Source organism: Corvus cornix, chromosome 1 (genome assembly GCF_000738735.6).
Source record: "Corvus cornix cornix isolate S_Up_H32 chromosome 1, ASM73873v5, whole genome shotgun sequence".
NCBI classification, from domain to species: Eukaryota; Metazoa; Chordata; class Aves; order Passeriformes; family Corvidae; genus Corvus; species Corvus cornix.
This window is the reverse complement of record NC_046332.1, coordinates 117,507,280-117,533,513: the sequence shown is the minus strand read 5'-3', so window position 1 is coordinate 117,533,513 and position 26,234 is coordinate 117,507,280. Positions and strand designations below refer to the sequence as shown.

Sequence of the window (26,234 nt, the reverse complement as noted above, 5' to 3'; positions counted from 1 at the left end):
CAATAAATTCTGACAGCAAGAGGGGAATTCTGTATTTCTGTCACCTTGTCAGAGCTACCAAAATTTTTGCTTCTGTGTCTCGGGCTCTTCCTGCTCCGGGTGTTTTTTGCCATGGGTATCACACACCCCGTGCCCAGAGCTGGCGCTGGGAATCCCTGGCTTTGGGCAGGCGGTGCCGCAGCAATGAATCTCCTGGCTCAGGGGTGGCGGGATGGAACTGCAGGAATGTTGTGGGTTTGTCTTTGACTTCTTCTAAGCTTTCTCTGGTGCCTTCAATTTTTCAGGCAGGGATGACTCACTCATCCATTCTGTGGTTTCCTGACTTTGGCAGTTTCTCTTTCACTCAGTGATTATGAGCTTGGATCCCGGTGTGTGGCAGCCGGCGCTCGGTGCCGTGGGCTGGGGCTGCCTGGAGCGGTGACTCACGGCTGGGACGGGGGCTCAGAGGCACTTGGATTTCTTCCCACCCCTCACTGGGAATCTTTCAGAGTACATAGAACAGAAGCTGTGGCTGCCCCTGGATCCCTGGCAGTGCCCAAGGCCAGGCTGGACATTGGGGCTTGGTGCAGCCTGGGACAGTGGGAGATGTCCCTGCCATGGCAGGGGTGAGACTCGATGATCTTTGAAGTTCTTCCCAACCCAAACCATTTTGGGATTGTGTGAAAATCAACTGGAAAGCTGGTGTGGGCCATGGGATAATCGTGTCTCTTTGCAGGGCAGGAATGTTGATCCTGGGTCCCTGGGAACTGGAGCAGGTGCCTCAGGATTGTCCAGTCCCATGGATTCCTCTGGTGCACAGCTCTGTCTGTGCCCCCACCTGCCCCCAGCACTGCCAGGGTTCTGCAGAGCATTCCCAACTCACAGAATCACAGAATCCTGCAGTGGTTTGAGTTGGCAGGAACTACAAAGCTCCTCTGGTGCCATCACCTGCCGTGGGCAGGGACACCTTCCACTGTCCCAGGTGGCTCCAGATCCCATCCTTGGACACTTCCAGGGATGGGGCAGCCACAGCTTCTCTGGGCCAGGGCCTCCCCACCCTCACAGGGAAGAACTTCCCCCCAGTCTCGTCTCCAATCTAACTGTCTCCTCTCTTAGTTTAAAACCATTCCCCCATGTCCTGTCACTGTCTGCCCCTCTGAGAAGTCCCTCTCCCATCAGTTTTGGATGGCCCTGGCTGTGGCTGCAGTTTGAGTGATTCAGTTTTGTTCTGCGCAGCAGGGCAGGAATGTGTCAGCAGCAGTCAGATTACTTGGTTTATGGTTATGAAGTAACCCAATCTCCAGTTATTTCAGCTCCTTAGAACTTCCCTGCCCACGGGATATTTTGGCTTCTGCTGCTTCTCCAGAGAGGCCCTGACGTATTTTGGAGCTGCTCGTGGGCAGAGCCGCTGTGCCTGACAGGGTGGTACCAAAACAGCCTCTACTATCTTATTTGTTCAGCCCAGGAGAAATACCCACAGTCCTTGGGCCTGAGGAAAGCAAACAAAGATCCCTCCGGAAGGAAATGGGTGAAGTTGGCGCTTGGAGGCCAGAGCACCCAAGCCAGGGTGCCCAGATCTGCTCTAGGGAGGGTGGAGTCATTCCCAAAAACTCTGCTGGAGATGGGGTGGTTGTTCACAGATAAAGTGGATCGTGTTCTGGGACAGCATGGGCGGGAGGAGGGGTGGGCACTGCCAGGACAGGCAGATCCTGGGATGGGTTGGGATGGCATCGGATGGTGGCATGTGCTTCCCACTCCAACAGAAAACAGCCTTGTTTTTTGGGAGTTGTGTCTGATTTGGGGGGGTGTGTTGTTCTAGTGGGGTGGAAGGAGTGAAGCACTCGAAGAACAGGAGGGTGACAAAGTTCCGGTGGAGGGGACTGGGTGGAAGCCGGGGATCAAAGGGCTGTGCTGCTGCGGGGAAGGGGGAGGGTGCTGGGAAGCAATGGGCTGGCATTAAATCAGTAGATTGGTGCGTGGAGAGGATGAAAAAGGCTGATTGCACTCGGTGATGAGAGAATGGATGGTAGTAAGTAAATGCTGAGCATGTGCCAAGGAGAGGAGCCCATTTGGGGAAGGAATTTTAGGGTTCTAATTGAGTGTAAGTTCATGACTGTACAATAACCTCACTTTGCTGCTTAATTCCTTCCTGTGGCTGTGTTCAGCTGCGGTGGTGCTGGAGGCTCCCCGGATCACACAGGGCTTCCTCCTGCATCTGTGTGACCCTGTGTGGCTTTGTCATGCTGATCCAGAGACATCAGGGGACTTCCAGAACAAAGGAGACAGATTTGGCCCCGGGAACTGGGTACAGTCTGTTTCCCTGGGCACTGTTATTAAATGGTTTGTGAACGTTTAGGGTTGGACCTTCCAGCAGAGACACCCGAGGGCGTTGGTACTTCTTCAAAACTCTCTCAGAGATCAAACAGTCCAACCTCTGCTTGGATTTACATTTTTTCCAGACTGTTTAATCTGAGTTGGGTACAAGGGTTTGGTTTTTTGTGTCGTGCAAGGTGCTCCCTTAGAGGAAAAAAGCCTCTTTGAACTCCTGCTAAAACTTCCGTAGTCACTGAAGGTTGGAGCAACCTGGGACTGGCTGGGGTGGCACTGGATGGGCTTTAAGGTCCCTCCCAACCCAAACCAATGTGGGATTCCATGAAGTGAAAAAATGGAGTGCAGTGAATTCCTGTTGGACTGCTCCAGACCCCACTGTCCCGGGGGCAATGGGAACACAGGAGCAAGAGCACAGGAGTAATTCCTTGTTGAGCAGATGCTTGAATGCTCTCCTTTGTCTGCAGTGAGCAAACTCCCTTCAGCTGCCAGGTTCTATATCTCAAAACTGCTGCGAGAATCACTGTGGGACTTCCCAGGCTCTAAGGGGGGTGGGGACATGGATGAGATCCATGTTGGGCACTGGAATCCCAGGTTGATTTGCGTTGGGAGGGATCTTAAAGCCCATCCAGTGCCACCCCTGCCATGGCAGGGACACCTCCCACTGTGCCAGGCTGCTCCAAGCCCCAATGTCCAGCCTGGCCTTGGGCACTGCCAGGGATCCAGGGGCAGCCCCAGCTGCTCTGGGCACCCTGTGCCAGGGCCTGCCCACCCTCGCAGGGAACAATTCCTGCCCAATCTCCCATCCAGCCCTGCCCTCTGGGTTGCTGCCTTCCAGGGCAAGACTTGGTGCCCTGACTCTGCACCTCCCAGGGAAGGAGTTTGCCAGAGAAAGTAGGTCAAAAGGAATAGGAAAATGAGCATGTGCTAAAATCCCAATTCTGTTCAATAAATCCATATCTTTTTTAAAAAAACCCAAGGATTTATATGTGAATTTTACATGTGCGTGTGGCCAAGTGTGGTGTGTTAGACCTGGAGTCTGACAGTTCTCTCTGTAGTAAACAATTTCCAGCTGTACGGTGTCAGCTTGAAGTATGAAAACACTCTGAGTACTTTCCTGACAGTGGGAATGCCTGGATACTCTCGTAGCTCCATCAGGCTCTGCTGTTTGGGAATTAGAGCTGGAAGCCCAGGATTATTACTGTACCCTTTTAGCCTTGTTCTCTGTGCTGCTGCTCTGCAGCTTTGCAAGATGTCAGGGTTCCCAGGGTTCCCCTTGCTATTCCTTACCCCTCCAGAGGGAATGGAAATCTCTGGATACATCCCTCCCAGTGTAATGCTTTCATTAAAATTCCTGAAGTTGTCCTTGGCATTTTTTAATTGAAACCCAGAGTTCCAGGGGAGGAACCCTGAGCACGGAAGTTCATCCAAGCCCTTGTTTACATGGGTGAAATATGTAAACAGTCCTTTTTCCCCAAATATAGGGCTTTTTTCCTTGGCTGCCCTCCCGGTGTTTATAAAAGCCAGTTATGTAAATGACAACTGTAATAATTAAGCTGCTGTTTAGTGCTGGCCCCACAGCGGCTGCTGCTGCTGCTGCTGCTGCAGTTAACGAGCTTGGGGCGTTATTGAAGATAATGGGACCTCGCAGAAGGAAATTAGGGGAAATTAAACAAACAAAATTCTCGTCAGAGGGAATCTCCCATGAGAAAGGAAAGGTCTGGAATGAAATGGTGTTACAGGGCAGCTCTGGAGTTCGTCCTCTCCAGCCCTGCCCAGGTAGAGCTGCCCAGAGCTGCTGGTCCAGGGCCGTGTCCCGTTGAGTTCTGGGTGTCTCCATGGCTGGAGCCTCTGCAGCTTCTCTGGGCAGCTTGTGCCAGCCGGGACCACCGTAAGACACACCTTTGTCAGCTGCTGTAAAACCACCCCAAACTGCCTTCCGTGCTGGATGGAAATGGCTTCAAATTGCACTGGGGAGGTTCGGGTTGGATACTGGGGAGAATTCCTTAATGGAAAATGTTGTCCAGCCCTGGCACAGCTGCCCAGGGCAGTGGTGGAGTCACCTCCTTGGATGGATTTCGCAGCCCTGTGGATGTGGCACCTGGGGACGTGGGCACAGGGGAACAGTTGGACTCCGTGGTGTCCAAGGGCTTTTCCAGCCTCGATGATTCCATGAAATTCCAGCTCTACTTTAGCACTTAGGCCTCAGTGTCCATTGAAGATCTGGGTGGTGGCACCTTTGAGGCTGCTCCTTGCAAAGTGCCTTTGGTGGGGACAGCGAGCCCCGAGGGGAGGGTGGATGTGGGGCCGGCAGGAGGGACAGGAGGGATGAGGGGCCGGCAGGAGGGATGTGGGGCCAGTAAGAGGGATGTGGGGCCGGCAGGAGGGACAGGAGGGCGGCAGGAGGGATGTGGGGCCGGCAGGAGGGATGTGGGGCCAGCAGGAGGGATGTGGGGCCGGCAGGAGGGATGTGGGGCCAGCAGGAGGGATGTGGGGCTGGCAAGAGGGATGAGCGGCCAGCAGGAGAGATGTGGGGCCAGCAGGAGGAACAGGGGGCCGGCAGGAGGGATGTGGGGCCGGCAGGAGGGACAGGGGGCCAGCAGGAGGGACAGGAGGGCGGCAGGAGGGATATGGGGCCGGCAGGAGGGACAGGAGGGATGGGGGGCCGGCCCGTGTTGATGTGCCCAGGTTAATGGCCCATCAAGGACACCCCTTGGGAGGGACAAGGGACTCTTTGTTCTGCAAGGCCGGGCAGATGCAGCCATCGAGTTGATAGTGGGGCGATAAAGACCAGGCCTGGAGGCACCAAACAGCGAGGTGGAGACAAAAGGTTGCCGATGACCCAGAGAGACGGGGTGGCAGTGAAGATGATGGTGTTGTTCCTAAGGACGCCTGGAGTCCCAGCCCTAGAGAGGACCAGGCAGCAAGTGTCTCTTGGGGAAAAGCTGTAGGAGCAAAAATCAGGGCTGGGCCTGCTGGAGAGGGAGATTTACTTAAATAAAGCCAATTTCACACTAATTTTGAGGCGTTTTTCGCTGAAGGTGTGCTGGAATAGCCTGATAGCAGTATTCCAGGCCCGGCTGGACAGGGCTTGGAGCAGCCTGGGATAGTGGAAGGTGTGGATGAGCTTTAAGGTCCCTTCCCACCCAAGGATGATTTTGTGCTATGATCTTTAGGCTTAATCTTGCGTCAGTCTTAGGCAAAGTGGCTGGTGCTGGTCTTTGTTCCTTCATTTGGGTATTACTGCAGCTGCAGCCTGTGGAGATAACAGGGAGAGGAAGGGAGATAACAGGGAGGGGAATAGCCCATCCTGGCTGCTGCAATTTTGGGACCATTCTGTTACCAGTTCAGAGTCATCTGCTGATTAAATCACTTGTGCCCCATATTCAGGCTCTTTCTAGTCTTGATGAAAGCACCAAATTCCTCCCTGCTTTTGGTTTGATTGCTCTTGATGGTGTAGTTGGTTATCAGCACTTGGCAGCTCTTAGGCCTTGTTTTATTGCTCTTGCTGCTGCTCTCAGTCGATCTTCACTGCTGGCATTTTTGCTGGAAATACCCAAGAGCTGTCCTTGAGGTGGCAGGAAATCTGGGCAGGATCCCCTCAATCCTTGACTCCCCCAGTCCTTCATCCCTTCCATACTTCATCCCTTCAGGTCTCTTGCCCTGGTTGAACCCCTTGGACAGACGTGAGCCAGGGCTCAGGAGTTCCGTGGTCAGGAGGGTGTTAATCTGAATAAACCCATTCTTACAATAACACGACCTTCCCTTCCTAGAATCCAAACTTTGCGACAGCGTTGCCACGCTCTTCCCTGTAACAACAAGCACAGGCTCAGAACAAGATAACCGTGGAATATTTTGGGAGATATCTTTTAGCCTGGCTTCATTTTTCCTTCTGGAATCAGGTCCAAGGGCAGCATAAACACAGAGACCATCTTGTGTCCCTGCTCACTGCCTCGGAGATAACAGGAGGAGCCAGCACAGCAAGGCTCAGCCCGAAGTTCTGAGCTCTTCTTGCAGTGACTGTGGAGAAAACTATTGCAGGGTAGGAGAGGAACCCCAAATCTCTCCACATCAACCTCAGGGCCTTCAGTGTTCTGAGGTCCATGTGATTCCCGGCGTGCCTTACCGCTGCTAGCATCCTTCAGCAGCTGGCCAGGAGTGGCCTGGGGGAGAGGAGAGCCCTGGGAAAGGTTCCCAGTTCACTCACTGGTTTGGTCACCAGTTCACAGGGCTGCTGGACTCCCCTGGCCGCATGGACAGCTGTGAATTAGCATGGAATAAACTTCCGAGGTTTGGGAAGCAGCAGGACACCAGCCCTGCCTCTGCAGGAGGCTTCATCATTGTCCGGTGGGAAGCCATTCCCTTGTCCCAGTCCCTCTCCAGCTCTCCCGGAGCCTCTTGAGGCACTGCAAGGGGCTCTGAGGTCTCTCTTCTCCAGGTGAACACCCCCTGCTCTCCCAGCCTGTGCAGCACCTTGCACTTGGCCCTGGTGAACTCCATGGCCTTGGCATGGTCCCGGCTCTCCAACCCAGCCAGGTCCCTCAGGATTCCCCATCCCTAGGTCACCACCTGGCAGTGCCCTGGGAGGGCTGGATCGGCCCCCATGGGTGCTTGCATGGACTTGGGCACGCAGCAAAACTTAAAGTGTTAGTCTTGGAAAGTAGAAAACAATGTGAAAAGCAGCCAGAAAAGCCCGTTCCCTAATCAGGAAGGAGGGAAGGGTTTTTAATTGCCGTGTTTTACAAACACACAGCTCATCCTCTGCACACATCCCGGCTGCAGCAGTGCCAACACCAACAACCTCCAAGGGAGACGTGGAGCTGGGGGCGTGGGCAGGAGCCAGCCCCTGCTGGGGGAGCTGTCCCGGGTGGGAAGGCGGCGGGATTGGGGCGAGAGGAGCAGCCCTGCCCTGCCCTGCCCTGCCCTGCCCTGCCCCGTGCGGGCCGGGGGCTGTGCTGCTGCCCCAGCCTGCCGTGGCTCCCGCAGCGGCCCCGTTCCCTGGGAAGTGCCCGTGGTGTCGGTGCTCTGTCCCACTCACTGCCTGACTGCTGCTCTTTGCTCCCAGCAGAGTTCTGCCGCATCGACAAGGCCCTGTGCCACGATGAGGACGAGCAGCTCAGCTTCGAGGCCGTGCGCAACATCCACAAACAGATGGACGATGACGCCAACGGCAACGTGGACGTGGAGGAGAGCGACGAGGTCAGTCTGGGGCTGGGCTGGGCCCAGTGCCCTGGCCAGGCCAGTGCTGGAGGCAGCTCTCATGGTCAGCCTGGTGTGGCCAGGGCCTGGAGTTGGGCTTGGTACCTCCTCCTCATCACAGAGGCCACATGTCACCTCGAGATGATCCAAGCGGTCTCAACACTGTCATCAGTGCTGGCGGGGGCTTTTCCTCACTGCTGGGGGTTTGTAGCCACTTTATTGTTGTCCACAGAAGCTGTGGCTGCCCCATCCCTGGAAGTGTTCAAGGCCAGGCTGGACATTGGGGCTTGGAGCAGCCTGGGATAGTGGAAGGTGTCCCTGCCCATGGCAGGGGTGGAATGAAATGATCTTAAATGTCCCTCCGAACCCATACCATTCCATGATTTTATATTTACTACATTCTTCCAGCACCCAGCTAAAACAGTTCCAGTCCGTGTGTGCTCACTTCGAAAAAAGGAGCAGCTTTTTGTTGTGTCAGCCTTGGACATTTTAGCTGATAAAGGATTGAAGAGAAAGGAAGCTGTTGTTCTTTGTTTACATGAGCACTGATGGAAATAAGAGTCTGCTGGAAAAGGGAAAGCTCTTTGTAATGTTGCCTCAGTTGTGGTGGGAGCTCGTTGGAGGTGAGGAATTCTGTCTTCCAGGGAGAGCTGGCAGCCAAACAGGAAAATCAAAGTGTTGGAGGCTGAAAGGAAGCACGTAGGTGCAGGGATCTGCTGGCACTCACAGGTAATTCTGCAGTCCCAGGTCACAGAATCCCAGACTGGTTTGGGCTGGATGGGACCTCAAAGCCCATCCAGTGCCACCCCTGCCATGGCAGGGACACCTCCCACTGTGCCAGGCTGCTCCAAGCCCCAATGTCCAGCCTGGCCTTGGCCACTGCCAGGGATCCAGGGGCAGCCCCAGCTGCTCTTGCAACTCCAGCCATCACAATGTTCCTCTGGAGTGGTGACAGTCCCCAGGGACACGGCACAGGCCCCTGGTGCCAGGAGCTGCTGGTTTTGGGTGGCTGTTCCCAGCTTGGAGGGCTGTTCCCTCTGCCTCAATCCCACTTGACTGAGTAATGAAAACAGTTGAAAAGCTTCCAGTTGCATTTCCTCCACCACATGAGGTGTTTTCCCTGGAGGCAGTTCCCTGCACTGAGTGGCTGGAGCTGCAACTCAGCCTCTCCCAGGGACTGGGGCAGCCTCGGGCAGCCCAGTTCAGCCCATGTGTGCTGCTCCTTGGCATTACATTCGAATAAGCCTCGTGTCCTTAGGGTTGGGCAGAACTGGCAGTTTTATGTCTCTGAGCAAGTCTTGCCCTCACTCCCACCGGAGTTGTTGGGAACTCCTGGTATACAACACTGCTGGGAATGTGTGCTCAGAGCCTTGGCACAGAGACACAGCCAGGGTGGGAGGGATTCAATGGGGTTTCCTAAGAGGCTCCAGAATCGCTGCCTTGGTGCTGTTACAGCTGCTCCTCAAGCCCCTCCGAGCTGGATCTGAGCAGTGCTGAGCCCTTGCAGGGCTGCTCCTGCTCCTGCTCCCAGCTCCTCTCCTTGGCTTTTAGGAGGGCAGCAGGGCTGGGAAAAGGGGCTGGAGCACCAGGAGAGGCTGACAGGGCTCAGGCTGGAGCAAAGGAGGCTCAGGGGGGACCTTGTGGCTCTGCACAAGTCCCTGACAGGAGGGGGCAGCCGGGGGGGTCGGGCTCTGCTCGCAGGGAACAGGGACAGGAGGAGAGGGAACGGCCTCAGGCTGGGCCAGGGGAGGCTCAGGGTGGATATTGGGAAAATTTCCCCATGGAAAGGACTGTCCAGCCTGAGTGGGGCAGACAGGCAGAACCCAATCCTTTCCTGCTGCCTGCACTGGGGGATCAGCCTGGGATCCATGGGGATTTCGGGTCCCAGCACTTGTGGCTGGGCTTGTGGAGCTTCTCCCCACCAATCCCAAGCTCCTTCTCCCCAGAGCTGCTCCCAATCCATCCTTCCCAGCCTCTGTTTGTGCTGGGATTGCCCTGAGCCAGAGGCAATTTACAGCTGGACTCAGTGATTTTGGAGGTCTTTTCCACCCTCAGTGATTCCTGTCCATGGGATTCCGTACATGCAGTTGCTGCTTTACCTCTGCTCAGCTTTTATTGAAGTTGCATTAAGTTCACCTTTCAATGAGCTCTGGAGCCACTGAATGAGGCATTCCAGGAATTTCCCTCTCTGAGCTGGCTCCTGCTGGGTTCTCCCTGTCAAGGTTATCACTCTCCCCCCACATGGACCCTGCAGTCAGGTTTAACTCCGGGCCACGGTGGGACAGCTGCTGGGGGATTATTGGGAAGAATGCAGGAGGCTCAAATTTAAACCTTTTACGGGGTTCATGGAATCCCAGGATGGTTTGTGTTGGGAGGGACATTAAAGCCCATCCAGTGCCACCCCCTGCCATGGCAGGGACACTTTCCACTGTCCCGGGCTGCTTCAAGCCCCAATGTCCAGCCTGGACTGGAACACTTCCAGGGATGGGCATTTTTCTGGTTGGTTGAGAACTTTGTATTTTCATTTACTGTTTTGGCCCCTGCCCTTTGGGGGTAAGTCATGGGAATATTTTGTTTGAAATGAAACCCCTGCCTGGGCAGAAGGGGACAGACAGACAATGGTATTTTTAAAATAAATTGTGGGTGGAGTTTTGTCCCACAATTTCATGCTGTCCATAAATCATCCTTGCAGTTTTCCTGTTGGGAAGTTAATTTTCAATGAAGTTTCAGATGACATCAGTGGCCTCGATTACAGTGAAAGAACTGTCCCTTATGGGGAAATCTTCTAATTAGGGATCTATTCCTGTCTCCATGCTCACACCAAAGGCCGCTCCGGCTGTTTGGGATATGGGCTCCCGGTGCCAAGGCTCTTGGATGCTGCCAGCCTGGTTTCCTCAGGAAACAAGGTTTGTGTTGCTGCTCCGTCTTTCTCTGGCTCCTCCCAATCCCTGGTCTTGCTGCCTGGGGTCACTGAGCGGGAAGAGGCCTTGGACACAGGAGCTGTCTGTAATTCTGATGGAGTTGGTAGTGCAGAAAAGCTGCTGAGGCTGGGGAGCACAGCGAGCTCCCGGCACGTGGCCGGGTCTGGCCCTTGGCTCCGGCACAGCGGGAGCTGGTGCTCGGGAGGGAGGGTGGCACAGATCCAGGGATGTGGGAGGGATGGGAAGGTCTGAAAAATCACTTCAGTAGTTGGAATTTCTGCAGATAAAAAGCCCCACAAAACAGAGTTCAAGGAGAGTTTTGACAATGCTCTCAGGCACAGGGTGGGATTGTCGGGGCTGTGCAGGGCCAGGGCTTGGGCTTGATGATCCTTTTGGGTTCCCTCCAGCTCAGGAGATTCTGTGATTCTGTGGAAAAAAGCCCTCCCAAAAATCCCATTTCGTGGATCTGCTCATTTCTGAGTGTGCCTTCACGAGTTTGTCCCCAGTCCCTCTGCAGCTCTCCTGGAGCCCCTTTAGGCCCTGCAAGGGGCTCTGAGCTCTCCCTGGATCCTTCCCTTCTCCAGGTGAGCACCCCCAGCTCTGCCAGCCTGGCTCCAGAGCAGAGGGGCTCCAGCTGTTGGAGCAGCTCCAGGGCCTCCTCTGGACTCTCTCCAGCAGCTCCATGTCTTTCCTGATGTTGGAGGCCCCAGAGCACCAACATCAGCATTCCCAAGCCAAGTCTTCCCACTGCCACCCCAGCTCATCCTGGTGTTGGAAGCAGTGGTTCTGGTCCTGCTGCTTCTGGCTGGTTTGACCATGGTTTGCCTCTCCCTGAACTTGGTGGGGTGACTTGGGATTGACACAGTTTCCTTCTGTCCATATGGATTCACAGCTTGGCTGAGGCTGGGGTGATCTGGATGGGATCTTGGAGATGGTCCGTGTGGGACCTTGCAAATGGTCTGGTCCAGCCCCTGCCCAGGGCTCAGAGCTTTGGGTGACTCCAGGCCTGGGATCAGTGGGATCTTTAACACTCGGAAGTGTTGCTTCTTAGTGGTTTGCAAGTAGGTCAATACTTTGCACAGTGGTTCTTCTGCCTGGGGTTTGGAGTATCTGGTGATAGTGGGAGGTGTCCCTGCCATGGCAGGGATGGCACTGGGTGGGCTTTAAGGTCCCTTCCAACCCAAACCAGTCTGGGATTCCATGATTTTGTCTTTTCCCCCGAAGGCAGTGATGGATAATCTGCTTCAAGGTCTCTTTGGGCTTTGGTGGGCACAGCCCAGCTCCCACAGCCCTATCCCGCATCCTTTCCCTGCTCGTTTTTTGGGACGTCCCCCCAGCCCAGCTCCGTCCCCTCTGCCGAGTCCTTGGCGTTTGTTGTGGCGATGGGGAGCTCAGGGGAAGCAGAGGGATCACTTTTCCTTTCTGTGCTCCCCGAGCTAAATATACAGAGCAGCAGCTGATCCTGCTGCGGGCCGGAGCTGGAGCAGGGCCGGTGCCATCGGTGACATTGCCGCGTTCCCGCTGGGTCACGGCGTCACCCACCAGGGGTCAACATCGCCTCTCGGCCAGGGACTGGCACAGCTGGAGCCCTGAGTCACCTGCTGAAACCACAAGTCTCCCAAATTCTCCCATCTTCCCTGTTTTTCCCGGGCGGGAAGAGCCGTGGCAGCTTTTGGGCAGCAGAGCAGGGAGCCCCAGCTGGAGCTGCCGGGACCTTTGGTGGCCTCGGCAGCACTTGCGGTGGATTTACAGGGAGCCTGGAATTCAAAGCTGCCCAGATCTTTGTCCTGCCCTGTCTGATGTTAAAGCACCGTGTCCAGATCCAGAGAGGTTCATTGGGTGTGGATATAATCCTGGTGCACGTGGAGGAGCCCGGGATGAAGCTGCCTGCGTGGGGATCGTGTCCTGAGGGGCGGGAATGGGGAATCACCCTTTGGTTCCCCCTGTTGGGCACTGGAATGTGAGTCTGCTGGGGGATTTCACAGACTGGTTTGGGATGGGGAGGGACCTCAAAGCCCATCCAGTGCCACCCCTGCCATGGCAGGGACACCTCCCACTGTCCCAGGCTGCTCCAAGCCCCAATGTCCAGCCTGGCCTTGGCCACTGCCAGGGATCCAGGGGCAGCCCCAGCTGCTCTGGGCACCCACTGAGCTGTGATACAGATATTTATCTATATTTTGCAGTGGAACTGCCTCCCCTCCTGCCTGTGGCATTTGTTCCAGCTTGGATTTGAAGGTGCAGCTCAAATCCAATAATGATTTTTGGGTTCTTACTCCATTGACATAAAGCTGGCTCCTTTGTGCCATTTAGGTGAATTTTTGGTGATACTATAATTCAAAGAAAAGTCTGGAATCCCAAGTCCCAGGGTTCTAATTAATTATCCCTTCCTTGTATTGAAATGAATTTAACATATTTACTTACTGAGTATTTCCTGGCTAGTCTTCCCAGGAACAGAAATATTCAGGGCTACAGCAGGGAATATACTTATATCTATATAAAATACAGATGTGTGTATCTTATATATCGAATATATCCTTTATATTTATTTTTTAAGAAATAATAATAAATAATTTTTTTTATTTATTCAGATTTATTAGGACTTTCCCATCAAAATTATTACTATTCAGAATTTTTTTTAGTGCTCCTCATGTCCCTGGAAGATGAGCCAAAGCCTAATCCTGCTGTTAATTCCTCTCCTAGTTCTTGAGGGAAGACTTGAATTACCATGACCCCGCAGTCAAGCACAGCACGTTCCATGGAGAAGACAAACTCATCAGTGTGGAGGATCTCTGGAAGGCCTGGAAAACATCTGAAGGTAAAAAAAGGGCAAAAAGCCAAGAAATCCTTTCCCAAGAGTGCCAAAGAGTTTGGATTTCTGCTGCCCTGGGCAGAGTGTGCAGCTCTCAGGAGGAATGTGCTGCTTTTCCTGCCTTGTACCAGTCCTTGTACTCTTCCAGCTCCCTTTGTCAGGTGTGGGTTTCCAGGATTTCCTCGGGGTTGTGCTTCCAAACTGTCAGTGCTGCACCTGAGCGTGGCCACCAAAGTATCAGGGATTGTTTTGTTCCTCTGCCCTAGACGTGTGTGTTCAACAGAGCCAAATCTGCCCAGTTCCAGGTTCTCCTTTGAGCACCCAGTGTCAGATGGAATTTTAATGGGATGCTAACATCCTAAATATTCAGTAGAGCTGCATGGGAGCTTTCCTGCAGATTGTGTTTCCTGAGGAGAAACTTTCTGAACCTGAAAAGCTCCTTCACACAGTGAAAAGAAGGGAGGATAAAATCCAGGGAGTGTCGTAACTACAGTCCATGCAGAAATAACTTTAGGCTGTTCCAAAATGCTGTTACTCATCCCAGCACCCAGGGACGTGGTGGGAGTTCAGCCTCTGGTGAGAAACTTCCTGGGAATCTTGGAACAAACTTTGAAGGTTGGCAAGTGCTTCCCCAGTGCTGTCACACAGAATTCCACAGAATTTAATCCTTTTTTTTTTCAATGCTCTCATCTCTAAAAGAGTTCTGTCAATGTCCATTCCTTGAAATACTGGGTTTCAGTCTTCTAATCAGTTCATCAGTTTCAGTTTCTTGTTTGTGTCCTGTTTGTGTTTGATTTTTCTGTCTTAGCCCTTTAATTGCTCTGGGTGGGATGTGCTCTGTGTTTCCAGAGCTCTGTGGATCCAGCTGTAGGGAGTGCAGCAATCCCTCCCATTCTCAGGGGGACTCAATGGACACTGAGGTGCAGCCTTTGCAGGGTGGATTGAAAACACAACGGGGCTGTGCATGAGAAGAGGAGGAGCTCCAGGGAGAGCTCAGAGCCCCTTGCAGGGCCTAAAGGGGCTCCAGGAGAGCTGCAGAGGGACTGGGGACAAGGGCTGGAGGGCCAGGAGCCAGGGAATGGCTTCCCAGTGCCAGAGGGCAGGGCTGGATGGGAGATTGGGCAGGAATTGTTCCCTGGGAGGGTGGGCAGGCCCTGGCACAGGGTGCCCAGAGCAGCTGGGGCTGCCCCTGGATCCCTGGCAGTGCCCAAGGCCAGGCTGGACATTGGGGCTTGGAGCAGCCTGGGACAGTGGGAGGTGTCCCTGCCATGGCAGGGGTGGCACTGGGTGGGCTTTAAGGTCCCTCCCAATCCCAAGCAGCCTGTGATACTCTGTGTGATGATTCCAGAGCTGTGTGTCCCAGACCAGACTCTCTCTCCCATGGAGTTGGACAGGGATGTGTTGAAAATTCTCGTCCAAGTCACTTAGGAGTGGCACAATTTCCCAGGACAGGGATGGAAGCACATCCCAGGGAGATTTCACAGCCCTGTGGATGTGGCACTTGGTGACATGGTCAGTGGTGGCCCTGGCAGTGCTGGGGATGGTTGGACTTGCTGGGCTCAGAGGGCTTTTCCAGCCTCCAGGATCCTGTGATTCCATGACTCTTAACGAGTTCCTCTGTGTCCTGTGTCCAAGGAACGCCTTGTGTAAGAAATATTTATCTCATTACAGGGCTGTTTACAGATGGCTTTGCCTGGCATGTATCTTAATGTCAGCTGGGAAAGGGTAGAAATCATTAAGGGATGGAGGAGAACATCTCTTGATACTCCCCAGGCGCCTTAATTACTGAGCTGCCTTGGCTCTGGCCCTGCCTCTGGCACATGCAGGACCTGCCACGTCTCTGGCAGAGCTGCCGTGGCACAGTGGGTGTCCCAGTGCTGGATTTAGCTCCTGCTCTTGTTTTCCCTTTCATCATCTTGTAGATCTGGCTGATAGAATGAGTTACTGGTTTCTAAAGGGTGGTCTGATGTCATGGAATCATGGAGAGTTTGGGATGAGAGGAACCTTAAAGCCCATCCAGTCACATCCCCTGCCCGGCAGGGAACCTTCCACTGTCCCAGGTTGCTCCAAGCCCCATCCAACCTGGCCTGGAACACTTCCCGGGATATTTGAAGCCTAATTTTGGAGCTTGAACTGAAGTAATGAAGCTGGAACCAGGCTGGTAGGAAAGGTCTGCTCCTCGCTGTGGGTGTGAAAAGCAGCTGTGAAGGGCACTGACATCCCACAGGGATGGGGTAGCTGGGCCTGTTGCATTTATTTTCCAGCCACTGCCTTTCCTCCCTTCCATTGCTGCTGTTCCTGGTCACGTGTGGAAAGTAACCCATCTCTGAGCTCTCTCATCTCTTTCATCTCTTTTCTCTGAGCTCCATCTCCCTCATCCCTCTCAGCTCTGTGAACTCCCTCATCTTTCTCAGCTTCATCAGCTCCCTCAGCTTCATCAGATCAATCATCTCTCTGAGCTCCCTCATGTCCCCCGGATCCCTCATCTCCCTCAGCTCCCTCATCTTTCTCACATCCCTCATCTCTCCCAGATCCCTCGTCCCTCAGCTCCCTGTGGGAGGCGTTGGGCTCCCTGGAGCCCTCGTTTCTCATCCTCGTGGGCCCAGTCGGTGCTGGCATTGCAGCCGTGCCCACAGCTGGCCAAAAGGGGCCTTTTCCTCACCCAGCTGCTGCCCGGGGAGCGCGGCTCCAGGGCTGTGGGCACAGGGGTGTCGGGAGGGGACTGTCACCACTGGCTGATTCCCAGGGCAGCTCCAGGGCTTGCTGGAGCTGGGGAGGAGCGGCTGGAGCTGAGCAGGGACAGAGGATGATAAATTAAGGTGTAACAAAGCCCCCTCTGTCCGGTAAAAACATCTGCTGTGTCCCAGGCCAGGCTGGACACTGGGGCTTGGAGCAGCCTGGGACAGTGGGAGGTGTCCCTGCCATGGCAGGGGTGGCACTGGATGGGCTCTAAGGGCCCTTCCAACCCAAACCTGTGACTCTGATGTTTGATGACGGTTCCAGTGGCTCAGTACCCCTAACGAGCTGTTTGTGCTCTCCTCAGTGTACAACTGGACGGTTGATGAGGTGGTTCAGTGGCTCATTTCCTACGTGGAGCTGCCCCAGTACGAGGAGACCTTCCGGAAGCTGCAGCTGAGCGGCCACGCCATGCCCAGGTCAGTGCAGTGCCCAGGTCAGTGCCGTGTCCGGGTCAGTGCAGTGCCAGGGTCAGTGCAGTGCCCAGGTCAGTGCCATGCCCAGGTCAGTGCAGTGCCAGGTCAGTGCAGTGCCCAGGTCAGTGCAGTGCCAGGGTCAGTGCCATGCCCAGGTCAGTGCAGTGCCCAGGTCAGTGCAGTGCCCAGGTCAGTGCCGTGTCCGGGTCAGTGCAGTGCCCAGGTCAGTGCAGTGCCCAGGTCAGTGCCGTGTCCGGGTCAGTGCCGTGTCCGGGTCAGTGCAGTGCCAGGGTCAGTGCAGTGCCAGGGTCAGTGCCATGCCCAGGTCAGTGCAGTGCCCAGGTCAGTGCAGTGCCCAGGTCAGTGCCGTGTCCGGGTCAGTGCAGTGCCAGGGTCAGTGCCATGCCTGGGTCAGTGCAGTGCCCAGGTCAGTGCCCAGTGTTCCTATGGGACATGTTCAGGGAGAGAACCAGGGCCTGGCAGGGGTCAGCTTCTCTCATCACCTTAAGTTCCTTGGCATGTGCAGTGCCCAGCCTGATTCCTGTTCTGCTCCAGTTGTGAGTGAAAAGAGGGGAAATTGGGTTAGATACAGGGAAAGAATTGCTCCTTGGGAGGGTGGCCCTAGTGCCCAGAGCCACCACAGGGTGCCCAGAGGCAGCTGGGGCTGCCCCTGGATCCCTGGCAGTGCCCAAGGCCAGGCTGGACATTGGGGCTTGGAGCAGCCTGGGACAGTGGGAGGTGTCCCTGCCATGGCAGGGGTGGCACTGGATGGGCTTTAAGGTCCCTCCCATCAAAACCATTCCAGGATTCCGTGTAAGAGAAACACTGGCTGGGAGTTGGCCTAAACTTGTAACAGGTTTGAAGAATCTCAGTGCAGCTCTTTGGATAAAGGTTCCTGTCACTGAAAAAGGGGCTTTTAAGCTGACTGGGAAGGAGGGATTACTGGGGATAAAATGAGGGTGGTTTTGAGGCAGCACAATGTGTGCCCACATTTCTTCCAAGGGAGAACTGTGGTTCATGGTCTGTGTCACAGGATGTAAAGGCAATGGAGATTTGGTTTAAAAATAGTTATAAGTGATTGGTAGGACACCAAAAGATGGGTTTTGATGGGAAAGCAGTCCCTCATTGTCAGGTTAATGAATTAGGCCTGGCCTTGGTTTCTCCTGCTCTCTCCCAGTCCTAAAAATGCTGCTGCAAAGTGTCCTAGAGACACCCTGGCTCAGAGACAACAACAGTGAGGGCTTTGTTCTGGTAGCAGGGAGCTGCCAGGCCCTGCTCCCGTATCTCCCTAATCCCTGGTGTGTTCCTGGTCCTGGTGGATGTGCCCACAGCTCGTTGTTTTCCCCTGTTGTGCAGGCTGGCAGTGAACAACGCCACCATGATGGGGACAGTGCTGAAAATGACCGACCGCAGCCACCGGCAGAAGCTGCAGCTCAAGGCCCTGGACACGGTGCTCTTCGGGCCTCCCCTGTGTGAGTACCCAGGTTCCCATTGCCAGCGTTGGGAAAGACCCCCAAGGCCAGCAAGGCCTTGGCCATGAGGATCTGTGTCTGCTCACTCTGGACACCAGAGCCAGGCCTGGAGGACCCAAAGTGCAGCCTCACCCAGGGAGCTCATCCCAGCACGGTTCCCCTGGAGCAGGAGCAGGTTGTCTCTGGGCTTATGGGAGCAGCTCTGTAGGCTGGAGGCGTGCTGGGCTGGCATTCCCATCTCAGAGGGCTGCTCCCAGGGGTGCAGACCCACCATCCTGTCCTGCTGGGATCTCCTGTGTGCACAGGGTAAAGCCTGCTGGCCTTCTGTGGTGCTGAGGGTGGGGGGTGAGCTGCTGGAGGGCAGTGATCCTGCCTGCTCCCAGGGAAGCTGCTGCTGTGTCCTGGAGCTCTGTCACTGAGTCCTGGAGCTCTGTCACCGTGTCCTGGAGCTCTGGAGCTCTGTCACTGTGTCCTGGAGCTCTGTCACCGTGTCCTGGAGCTCTGGAGCTCTGTCACTGTGTCCTGGAGCTCTGTCACTGTGTCCTGGAGCTCTGGAGCTCTGTCACTGTGTCCTGGAGCTCTGTAACCGTGTCCTGGAGCTCTGGAGCTCTGTCACTGTGTCCTGGAGCTCTGTAACCGTGTCCTGGAGCTCTGTCACCATGTCCTGGAGCTCTGTCACTGAGTCCTGGAGCTCTGGAGCTCTGTCACTGTGTCCTGGAGCTCTGTCACTGTGTCCTGGAGCTCTGGAGCTCTGTCACTGTGTCCTGGAGCTCTGTAACCGTGTCCTGGAGCTCTGTCACCATGTCCTGGAGCTCTGTCACTGAGTCCTGGAGCTCTGGAGCTCTGTCACTGTGTCCTGGAGCTCTGTTACCATGTCCTGGAGCTCTGTCACTGTGTCCTGGAGCTCTGTCACTGAGTCCTGGAGCTCTGGAGCTCTGTCACTGTGTCCTGGAGCTCTGTCACCATGTTCTGGAGCTCTGTCACTGTCCTAGAGCTCTGTTACCGTGTCCTGGAGCTCTGTCACTGTGTCCTGGGCTTTCCTGGGGCTCCGCTCTTATGTCCTGAGGCTCTGCTGGTGACTCAGGCTGTGAATTTCCCACCTCTGGAGGAGGGAAGGAGCAGCAGGCTGGATCAGAAGGAGTTTAGGATGGCTGATATGAAGGCGTGGGCTCCTTTGATGCTTTATCAGCATCTCGAGCTCTCTGATGCCTATCTCCACGCTCCAGGTGCTCCCTTTGCATCTGTTCCCTCTGGCTCCTGTCTGCTCCCTATTAAAGGTGCTTTTGGCTCTCTCCCTCTCTGCCATGGCTTTCTCCTGGGTTTTGGGTACAGAGGGGTAGAATTCCCCCTTTCCTGCTGCCCATCCCGGGGAATCAGCATGGGAATTTCGGAGTCCCAGTGCTCGTGGCTGGGGCATGTCTGGCCTCTCCCACTCCAGCACCCCCAGGTCCTTCTCCCCAGGGCTGCTCTCCAGCCATTCCCACCCAATCCTGGGAAAACTGCCTGCACAGTGTGAACCCCAGTGTGAGGCTTGGCAGAGCCATGGCAAAGGAATCACAAGCCTGGGTTGTACCATCAGCCATTTTTGCTCACAGTTATTGAAAAGCCTCTTTTTGTGCAGGCACAGTTTGGTTTATATTTGTTACCCATGTTAAAAGTGAAGTTTTTTGGTGAGTTGGTGGCCGTGGAGGTGGCTGGTGGAGCTGTCCTGGGTGAGTTCCTCCAACAGTGGCTCCAGCCCAGCGACTCCTTGCTGGGGGTGGAATTTCTCTGGAGTTCTTAGTGCTGTGTAAATGGCAAAGTGAATGGCTTGTACTGGCTGGAATTAATGGCTGTTCTGGAGCTGTTCCGTTCTGCCCTGCGGCTCCCTTGGCTCTGGGATCTGAGCCTCCCTGGGTCACGGAGATCAAAGAGTGCAGGGAACCGCGGCGGTCAGGCTGCTCCGGGCCGAGGGCTGCTCACACCCCTCTGATCTCTGTGCCTGGAAGCTTTTCAGGCCAGGCTGGATGGGGCTTGGAGCAGCCTGGGCGAGTGAAAGGTGTCCTGACCGCAGCAGGAGGTGGAATGGGATGAGCTTTAAGGTCCCTCCCAACCCAAACCATTCTGTGATTCTATGACTATATACAGGCTATGTGAGGAGAGGAAATGCACTTTAAATCTGCACCTGAGGGAGAGATTTATCCCTTTTCAGAAGGTAAAGTTTGCTGGTTTCTGGTCATCTGCATGGCTTTGTCTCCAGTCATGGGGAGGGGTTGTTTATCTAAACCAGTTCCTTCGGGAGTGGATTGCAAAACACCTTTCAGGAGCCAGCAGCAATCAGCAGCTTCGGGAAGTGCTTGGTGACCTTCTGAGGTGCAGAGGCTGCTTTTACACCGTGGTGTTGTGGTGGTCTCAGATGTGTTCCTGCTCCAGCTCCTTTCCTGTGGTCAGGGGAGGTGGCTCTGGGGATAAAGTGGGCTCTGGGGGGGATCTGGGCTCTGGGGGGTCTCTGAGCTGCTGGCAGGGCGATGTGGTGCCCAGGTACAGAGTTTCAAGGGTTTGTCTCCTCTCTTGAAGCTCTGTTCACCACAGGTATAAAAGCATTGAATCAAAGCAGCCTAGATTGGAGCCTCAGTGCTCCTGCAGGCTCCTGAATCCAGAGCCATGCCGCTGTCTGTGGGGATCACAGCAGGTGGGCATGGTGCTGTTCCTGCTGCTGGGTGAAGCTTTTCCCAACCTGCCGCTCCAGGGCTGGATGTCTGGCTCGTGGCAGAGGTTTCAGCCAGTTTCCATGGCCAGTTGCTATGTGGATCTGCAGGCTCCTGCCATCCCTCCAGGTCTGGTTCCTGCTGCCAGGCTCCAGCCCTGCCATTTCCTACAGCAAACAGGTCTGACCACTTCAGCTCTGAAATTATCCAAGTGCGAGGGAGCGTGATACAATTGTAATCTAAACAAGGTGAGGTGATTCCTTCTTCTGTGTCTGTCACTTTGGGGTCCTATCCTGTGGTTCAGGAATTTATCTGGCACAAAATAGCACAACTTGAGGTGAAACATGGAATTTTCCAGAGTGGTTTGGGTTGGAAAGGGCATTAAAGCCCATCCAGTGCCACCCCTGCCATGGGCAGGGACACCTTCCACTGTCCCAGGCTGCTCCAAGCCCCAATGTCCAGCCTGGCCTTGGGCACTGCCAGGGATCCAGGGGCAGCCCCAGCTGCTCTGGGCACCCTGTGCCAGGGCCTGCCCACCCTCCCAGGGAACAATTCCTGCCCAATCTCCCATCCAGCCCTGCCCTCTGGCACTGGGAAGCCATTCCCTGGCTCCTGGCCCTCCATGCCTTGTCCCCAGTCCCTCTGCAGCTCTCCTGGAGCCCCTTTAGGCCTGCAAGGGCTCTGAGCTCTCCCCGGAGCCTTCTCTTCCCCAGGTGAGCACTCCCAGCTCTGCCAGCCTGGCTCCAGAGGGGCTCCACCCCTGGAGCAGCTCCGGGGCCTCCTCTGGGCTCTCTCCAGCAGCTCCACATCCTCCCGATGTTGGTGTCTCAGGGCTGGAGGCTCTGCAGCTGCAGCTTTGCTGCTTTGACCTTGGGAGAGAACTTTGTGTCATTTCAGCTCTTTCCCTGCTGCTCCTCTCGCCCTGGGCCAGAGACCGATGGCACTGCGGCCGTTCCACAGCGGAGCCTCAGATTGTTCCTGTCCAGTTTATTGGGATTTCAACCCTCTGGATTTGTCCCTGGCCAGCAGTGGGGCTGGCACAGCCTGTCCTGCACCCGTGTGGCCTTGGCTGCTCTCAGCACCAGGCAGACCTGAGCACACGTTATACCTGCAAAGACTGCAGGAAAAGCCACGTACACCACAGCAAACTGACTTCTCTCCCTTTCTTATTTCCTTTTTTGGGGAAAGGAGGGAGAACAGGCACGGTTTTATCAGTGATTGTTCTGCTCAACTGAAGGACTTGATGTCCTGTTGGGTTTGCAGCTCTGCCTGGGCTTTGTGTTTGAAAGAAGATGAAATGATTCAACAAGGGAGAAGGAACTGCAGGAGAGCTGATTTGGATGAGATACCAGAAAAAAGCTTTTACAATGGAGGTGGGAAAATGGAGATGCTCCCAGGGCTGGAGCTCCTCTGCTCTGGAGTGCCAGGACACAGGGAATGGCTTCCCAGTGCCAGAGGGCAGGGCTGGATGGGAGATTGGGCAGGAATTGTTCCCTGGCAGGGTGGGCAGGCCCTGGCACAGGGTGCCCAGAGCAGCTGGGGCTGCCCCTGGATCCCTGGCAGTGTCCAAGGCCAGGCTGGACATTGGGGCTTGGAGCAGCCTGGGACAGCGGAGGTGTCCCTGCCATGGCAGGGGTGGCACTGGATGGGCTTTGAGCTCCCTTTCCAACCCAAACCAGTCTGGGATTCCATGCTTCTACGTTCACATCCAAGCTGAGTTTTCAGTTTCCTCATCCACGTGTCTTTGGAAGTGCTGGTGAAGAGGAAGGGTGTGTCCAAGTGCTGCTGTGCTGGAGCTGAGCACGGCTGGCACTGGCAGCAGGAGAGGGGTCAGGGCAGGGTGGGGCTGGTGGGGATTGCTCCAGGCAGCTCCTGGACGTGCCTGAGCTCTGGCTGGGGCAGGAGAACAAAGCTGTGGTGGCTGTGGGAGGGTGGAACACAAACCACCTGAGCTCTCAGCCCCGCTGCTCTCCAAATGGGAGCTGAGAGGATTCAGACTGAGAGATGTGCAGCCACTTGCCAGGATCTGCTCCCTCGGAAGAGGATGTTGTGATAATCCATCCGGGAGGGGAAGCGGCGCCAGCGCTCACCTTGTTTAATTCCGAGGGTTGAATTTACACTGGGCGTTTCCAGGGAGTGATGGATCACATGTGGTGGGGAGATGGTGCTTGTGTGTCTCCTGGGCCTTTGGGGAGGGGTCCTGGCCCTCTCCCTCTGTGGGAATGCCCCTCCATGGTGGGCAGAGGAGCAGCATCACTGTCCCCGCGTGTCCGGCTGGTGTGGGGCTGCTGGGCAGCCCTCGAGCCAGGTCATTCTGGGCTGTGCTCTGCCTTTCCAACTCGAGTTTCCACCTCCCAGGTCCCCTCCCGTGTGCCCCCAGCTCTGCCAGTGTGGCAGACGTGGTTTAGCTGTGATCAGAGAACGGCTTGGCTTGGGAGGGACCTTAAATCCTGTCTAATCCACCCTGTTCCACTGTCCCAGGCTGCTCCCAGCCCCAATGTCCAGCCTGGCCTTGGGCACTGCCAGGGATCCAGGGGCAGCCCCAGCTGCTCTGGGCACCCTGTGCCAGGGCCTCCCCCTCTCAGTACAGGTATTTTTTCCCTGTATCTGGTGTGAATCACCTGGTTTTTGGTTCAAAACTAGTGCATCCTGATCGTTGAGTCCCAGCTCTCTGGACTGAGCTGCTCTTTCATTTGTGGCTCTTTCAGCACACACTTGGTTGAGTTACAGGAAAAAAATTCTGATTGACTCATCTTGGGTTTTGTTTTGCACTTGAGCCCCCACTTAATTACCTTCATCCTCTCACATGCATCAACACCTTTCTTTGAACTAACTGTTGAAAAAGGGAGTTTCCACATGGAGTTGTGATTCTCATGGGAAGTTTGGCAACTTGACAGTTGGACACTTGAGCTGCCCCAGCTCTGTGATCTCAGCAGGGTTTTTTCAAGTAATTATTTTGTTCTTAGTTTCCTGTGCTGCCCTGTGAGATCACAGCTGTTCTGGAGGGGTTCCTATGTGGAGTTGCCCCTGTACCACTTATTGCCAGGCAAATTGGAGCTGGAAGACTTGGAATTTCATCTTCTTGTTGTTGTTGTTGTTGTTGTGTCTCCAAATTGAATAAATGTTTTCAAGCTTCTGGTTTTCCCTTTAATTGTCAACATAGCTCAACTTTTCCCTTGGTGAATCCTGTTCCACAATTCCTTGTAAGACTCTCCTGAGTTCTCCTGTCCCACTGTGGTGCAGGCAAAGCACTTTGGGGTTAATCATTGTGATCCTCTGAATCCAGCAGTGTCTCTGGTCTCTCACAGTGACCCGTCACAACCACCTCAAGGACTTCATGCTGGTGGTGTCCATCGTCATCGGCGTGGGCGGCTGCTGGTTCGCCTACATCCAGAACCGCTACTCCAAGGAGCACATGAAGAAGATGATGAAGGACCTTGAGGGTCTCCACAGGGCTGAGCAGTCTCTCCATGACCTACAGGAGAGGTAGGTTTCCACTGTCCATCCAGCTGGAGCACTCAGTTCTTCCTGCATGGTCCCTATTCCTTTGGATTTCAGGAAATACTTTATTTTAGCTGTCCTGGTGCCTCACACCAGAGTCAGCCCCTTCCTGAGGGACTCTGGAGCTGGGGTGGGGGCCTGGCTCCTGCAGGGATGCGTGGGATGGCCGTGTGTAAAGATCTGTGTGTTCTTTCACAGTCACAGAGCCAGGGAATGCTTTGGGTTCAAAGGGCACTCAGAACTCATCCAGTCCCACCTCCTGCCATGCAATCCAGCTCACGTGGAATTTGTCATCCAAGGTTGTTTCACCTTGGCTTTTGATGGGGAAAAAGGATGTTGGAACAGCAGAGCAATAAGAGGATTTACACATCCCCTCTTGAGTTCTTGCCACTGTGTGGGGAAGCAATACCTAAATCAAAGAGTGTTGCTTGGAAAGTGAAAAAAATACATCATTTTGAAGTATTAAATAGGAATATCTGGGCTTTTGGCATATGGATCAAATCCGGCAGCCTCGGGAATGGGGTCTCTGCTCCCAGGAATTACTGCAATGGTTCCAGTAAAGCTACTGATGGGAGAACGTGCTCCAAGAGACCCTCTAGACACAGGGATCTTCTGGGACAGGGAAGAGCCTTCAGCCCTGGTGATGCCAAACCCATGGGGTGCTCTGGCAATGGAATATTTTAAGGGCAGATTTAGCAAATAACAGAGCAGGATAGTCTGGGGCTAGAACGATTTTCTGTGAGGTTTCAGTGGAGTCTGGGAGGATAAACCTCAGCTAGGCTGCCCTGTGAGCTGGGGGCTGCATTCCCAGTGACTTCTCTGAACAGAGGGTTCAATCCCAGGTGCTCGTCCTGGCCGATCACAGGGGTGCAGTGAGTGCCCTGTGCAAGCACCAGGTCCCGGGGGTGTCAGGAGACCTGCAGGCAGCCAGGTTTTGGGGATCTGTGCGATGTATCCGCAGGTCTGCAGCCCCATTCCTTGCCTACGTGCTCGTTACAGCCTTCAGGGATCCATCCTGCCCCTGAGTGGTGCTGGAAAGGCTCCTCCTGTTCCCCAGTGGGATGGGACCAGTTGGGGTCTGAGGAGAGCGAGCACCCGAGGGAGCTCCCAGGTGATGGAGCCGCACTGGGCACGTTCCCCTGGCACAAAGTCCACTCCCCTCTGCCAGCTGCAATCCACAGCTGGCTCCACATAGCCTCGTGGAGTTTTGTTACAGCTTGGAAATACTCCCAATGAAAGTTTGATTTATTTTTTCTGCATCTGGAGGAGGCAGGAATCCCTTCTCTGTGTCCATCCCCTGGAGCAGCAGTGTCTGGGGCAGGAGGGCTCGGCTGGGCTCACCTCTGAGCTCTGAACTGGGAATGTGCCTGTGGGGAGTGACCTTGGCCCTGCTGCCGAGGGCAGAGCCACGTAAACAAGTGGATGTTCCTGGGAAGTTCAACTAATGCTCTAAAGCCCCTCAGGAAGAAACACAAAACCGCTTGTGCTCGGCACAGCCTTAAGCCGGAGCAGCTCAGGAGGGCCCGTCCTCCACACAGGGCACCGAGCAGGAGCTCAAGGACTGTGAGGGGAACTGGGGACCTTGAGAGGCCTCTTGAGGGGAAATACTCCTTCCCTTCCTCATGCTTCCCCAGCGGGGTTCAGCTGGGCTCCTCAGCTGCCGTGGGAACAGCAGAACCTCCGGACAGCCCCAGTGCTCCCGGACTTGTGGAGAAGCTGTGCTGAAGTTCTGCTCAGAGACTTCTTTTCCAGAGCTTGATGGACCCTGCTGTGCTGGCTGGGTGAAGCTCAGTGCTGAACAGACCTCTGGAAGGCACGGGATGCCTCTCCAGTGCCACTGCTGCTGGAATTTGCTGAGCAGCTCAGACCACGCTCCCGAGGAGTTAGGAATGTTCATACAAAACCCCAGCTTTTATTCATCTTCAAAGCACCTTTGAGAACATCCTTCAGCAGTGACACTTTCCAGTCCATTAAGTGACTCATCAAGATCATCAAGTCTTGGCACATCCTACTGATGCCTGAAAGGAGTGGGCAGCTCTGTTTTGGAGATGTATGGGTTGTATGGAAGAGCTGATTGTGTGGAAGCCCCCGGGTTGCCCAGAGCAGCTGTGGCTGCCCCTGGATCCCTGGCAGTGTCCCAGGCCAGGCTGGACATTGGGGCTTGGAGCAGCCTGGGACAGTGGGAG

General features: G+C 54.9%; 1 protein-coding gene across 8 annotated transcripts in view; it reads left to right on the top strand.

Moving 5' to 3' along the window:
* The window catches only part of STIM1 (stromal interaction molecule 1), a 69,489-nt gene that overhangs the window by 18,715 nt on the left and 24,540 nt on the right, over positions 1 to 26,234 (top strand). For all 8 annotated transcript variants that reach the window (XM_039554073.1, XM_039554050.1, XM_039554066.1 and 5 more), the window contains 5 exons: positions 7,376 to 7,506; positions 13,128 to 13,242; positions 16,280 to 16,391; positions 17,745 to 17,860; positions 23,856 to 24,033. In XM_039554073.1, coding sequence (XP_039410007.1) covers positions 7,459 to 7,506; positions 13,128 to 13,242; positions 16,280 to 16,391; positions 17,745 to 17,860; positions 23,856 to 24,033 — 569 coding nt within the window. In that variant the 5' untranslated portion in view covers positions 7,376 to 7,458. Of the gene's footprint in view, positions 1 to 7,375; positions 7,507 to 13,127; positions 13,243 to 16,279; positions 16,392 to 17,744; positions 17,861 to 23,855; positions 24,034 to 26,234 lie in introns of those variants that run through there.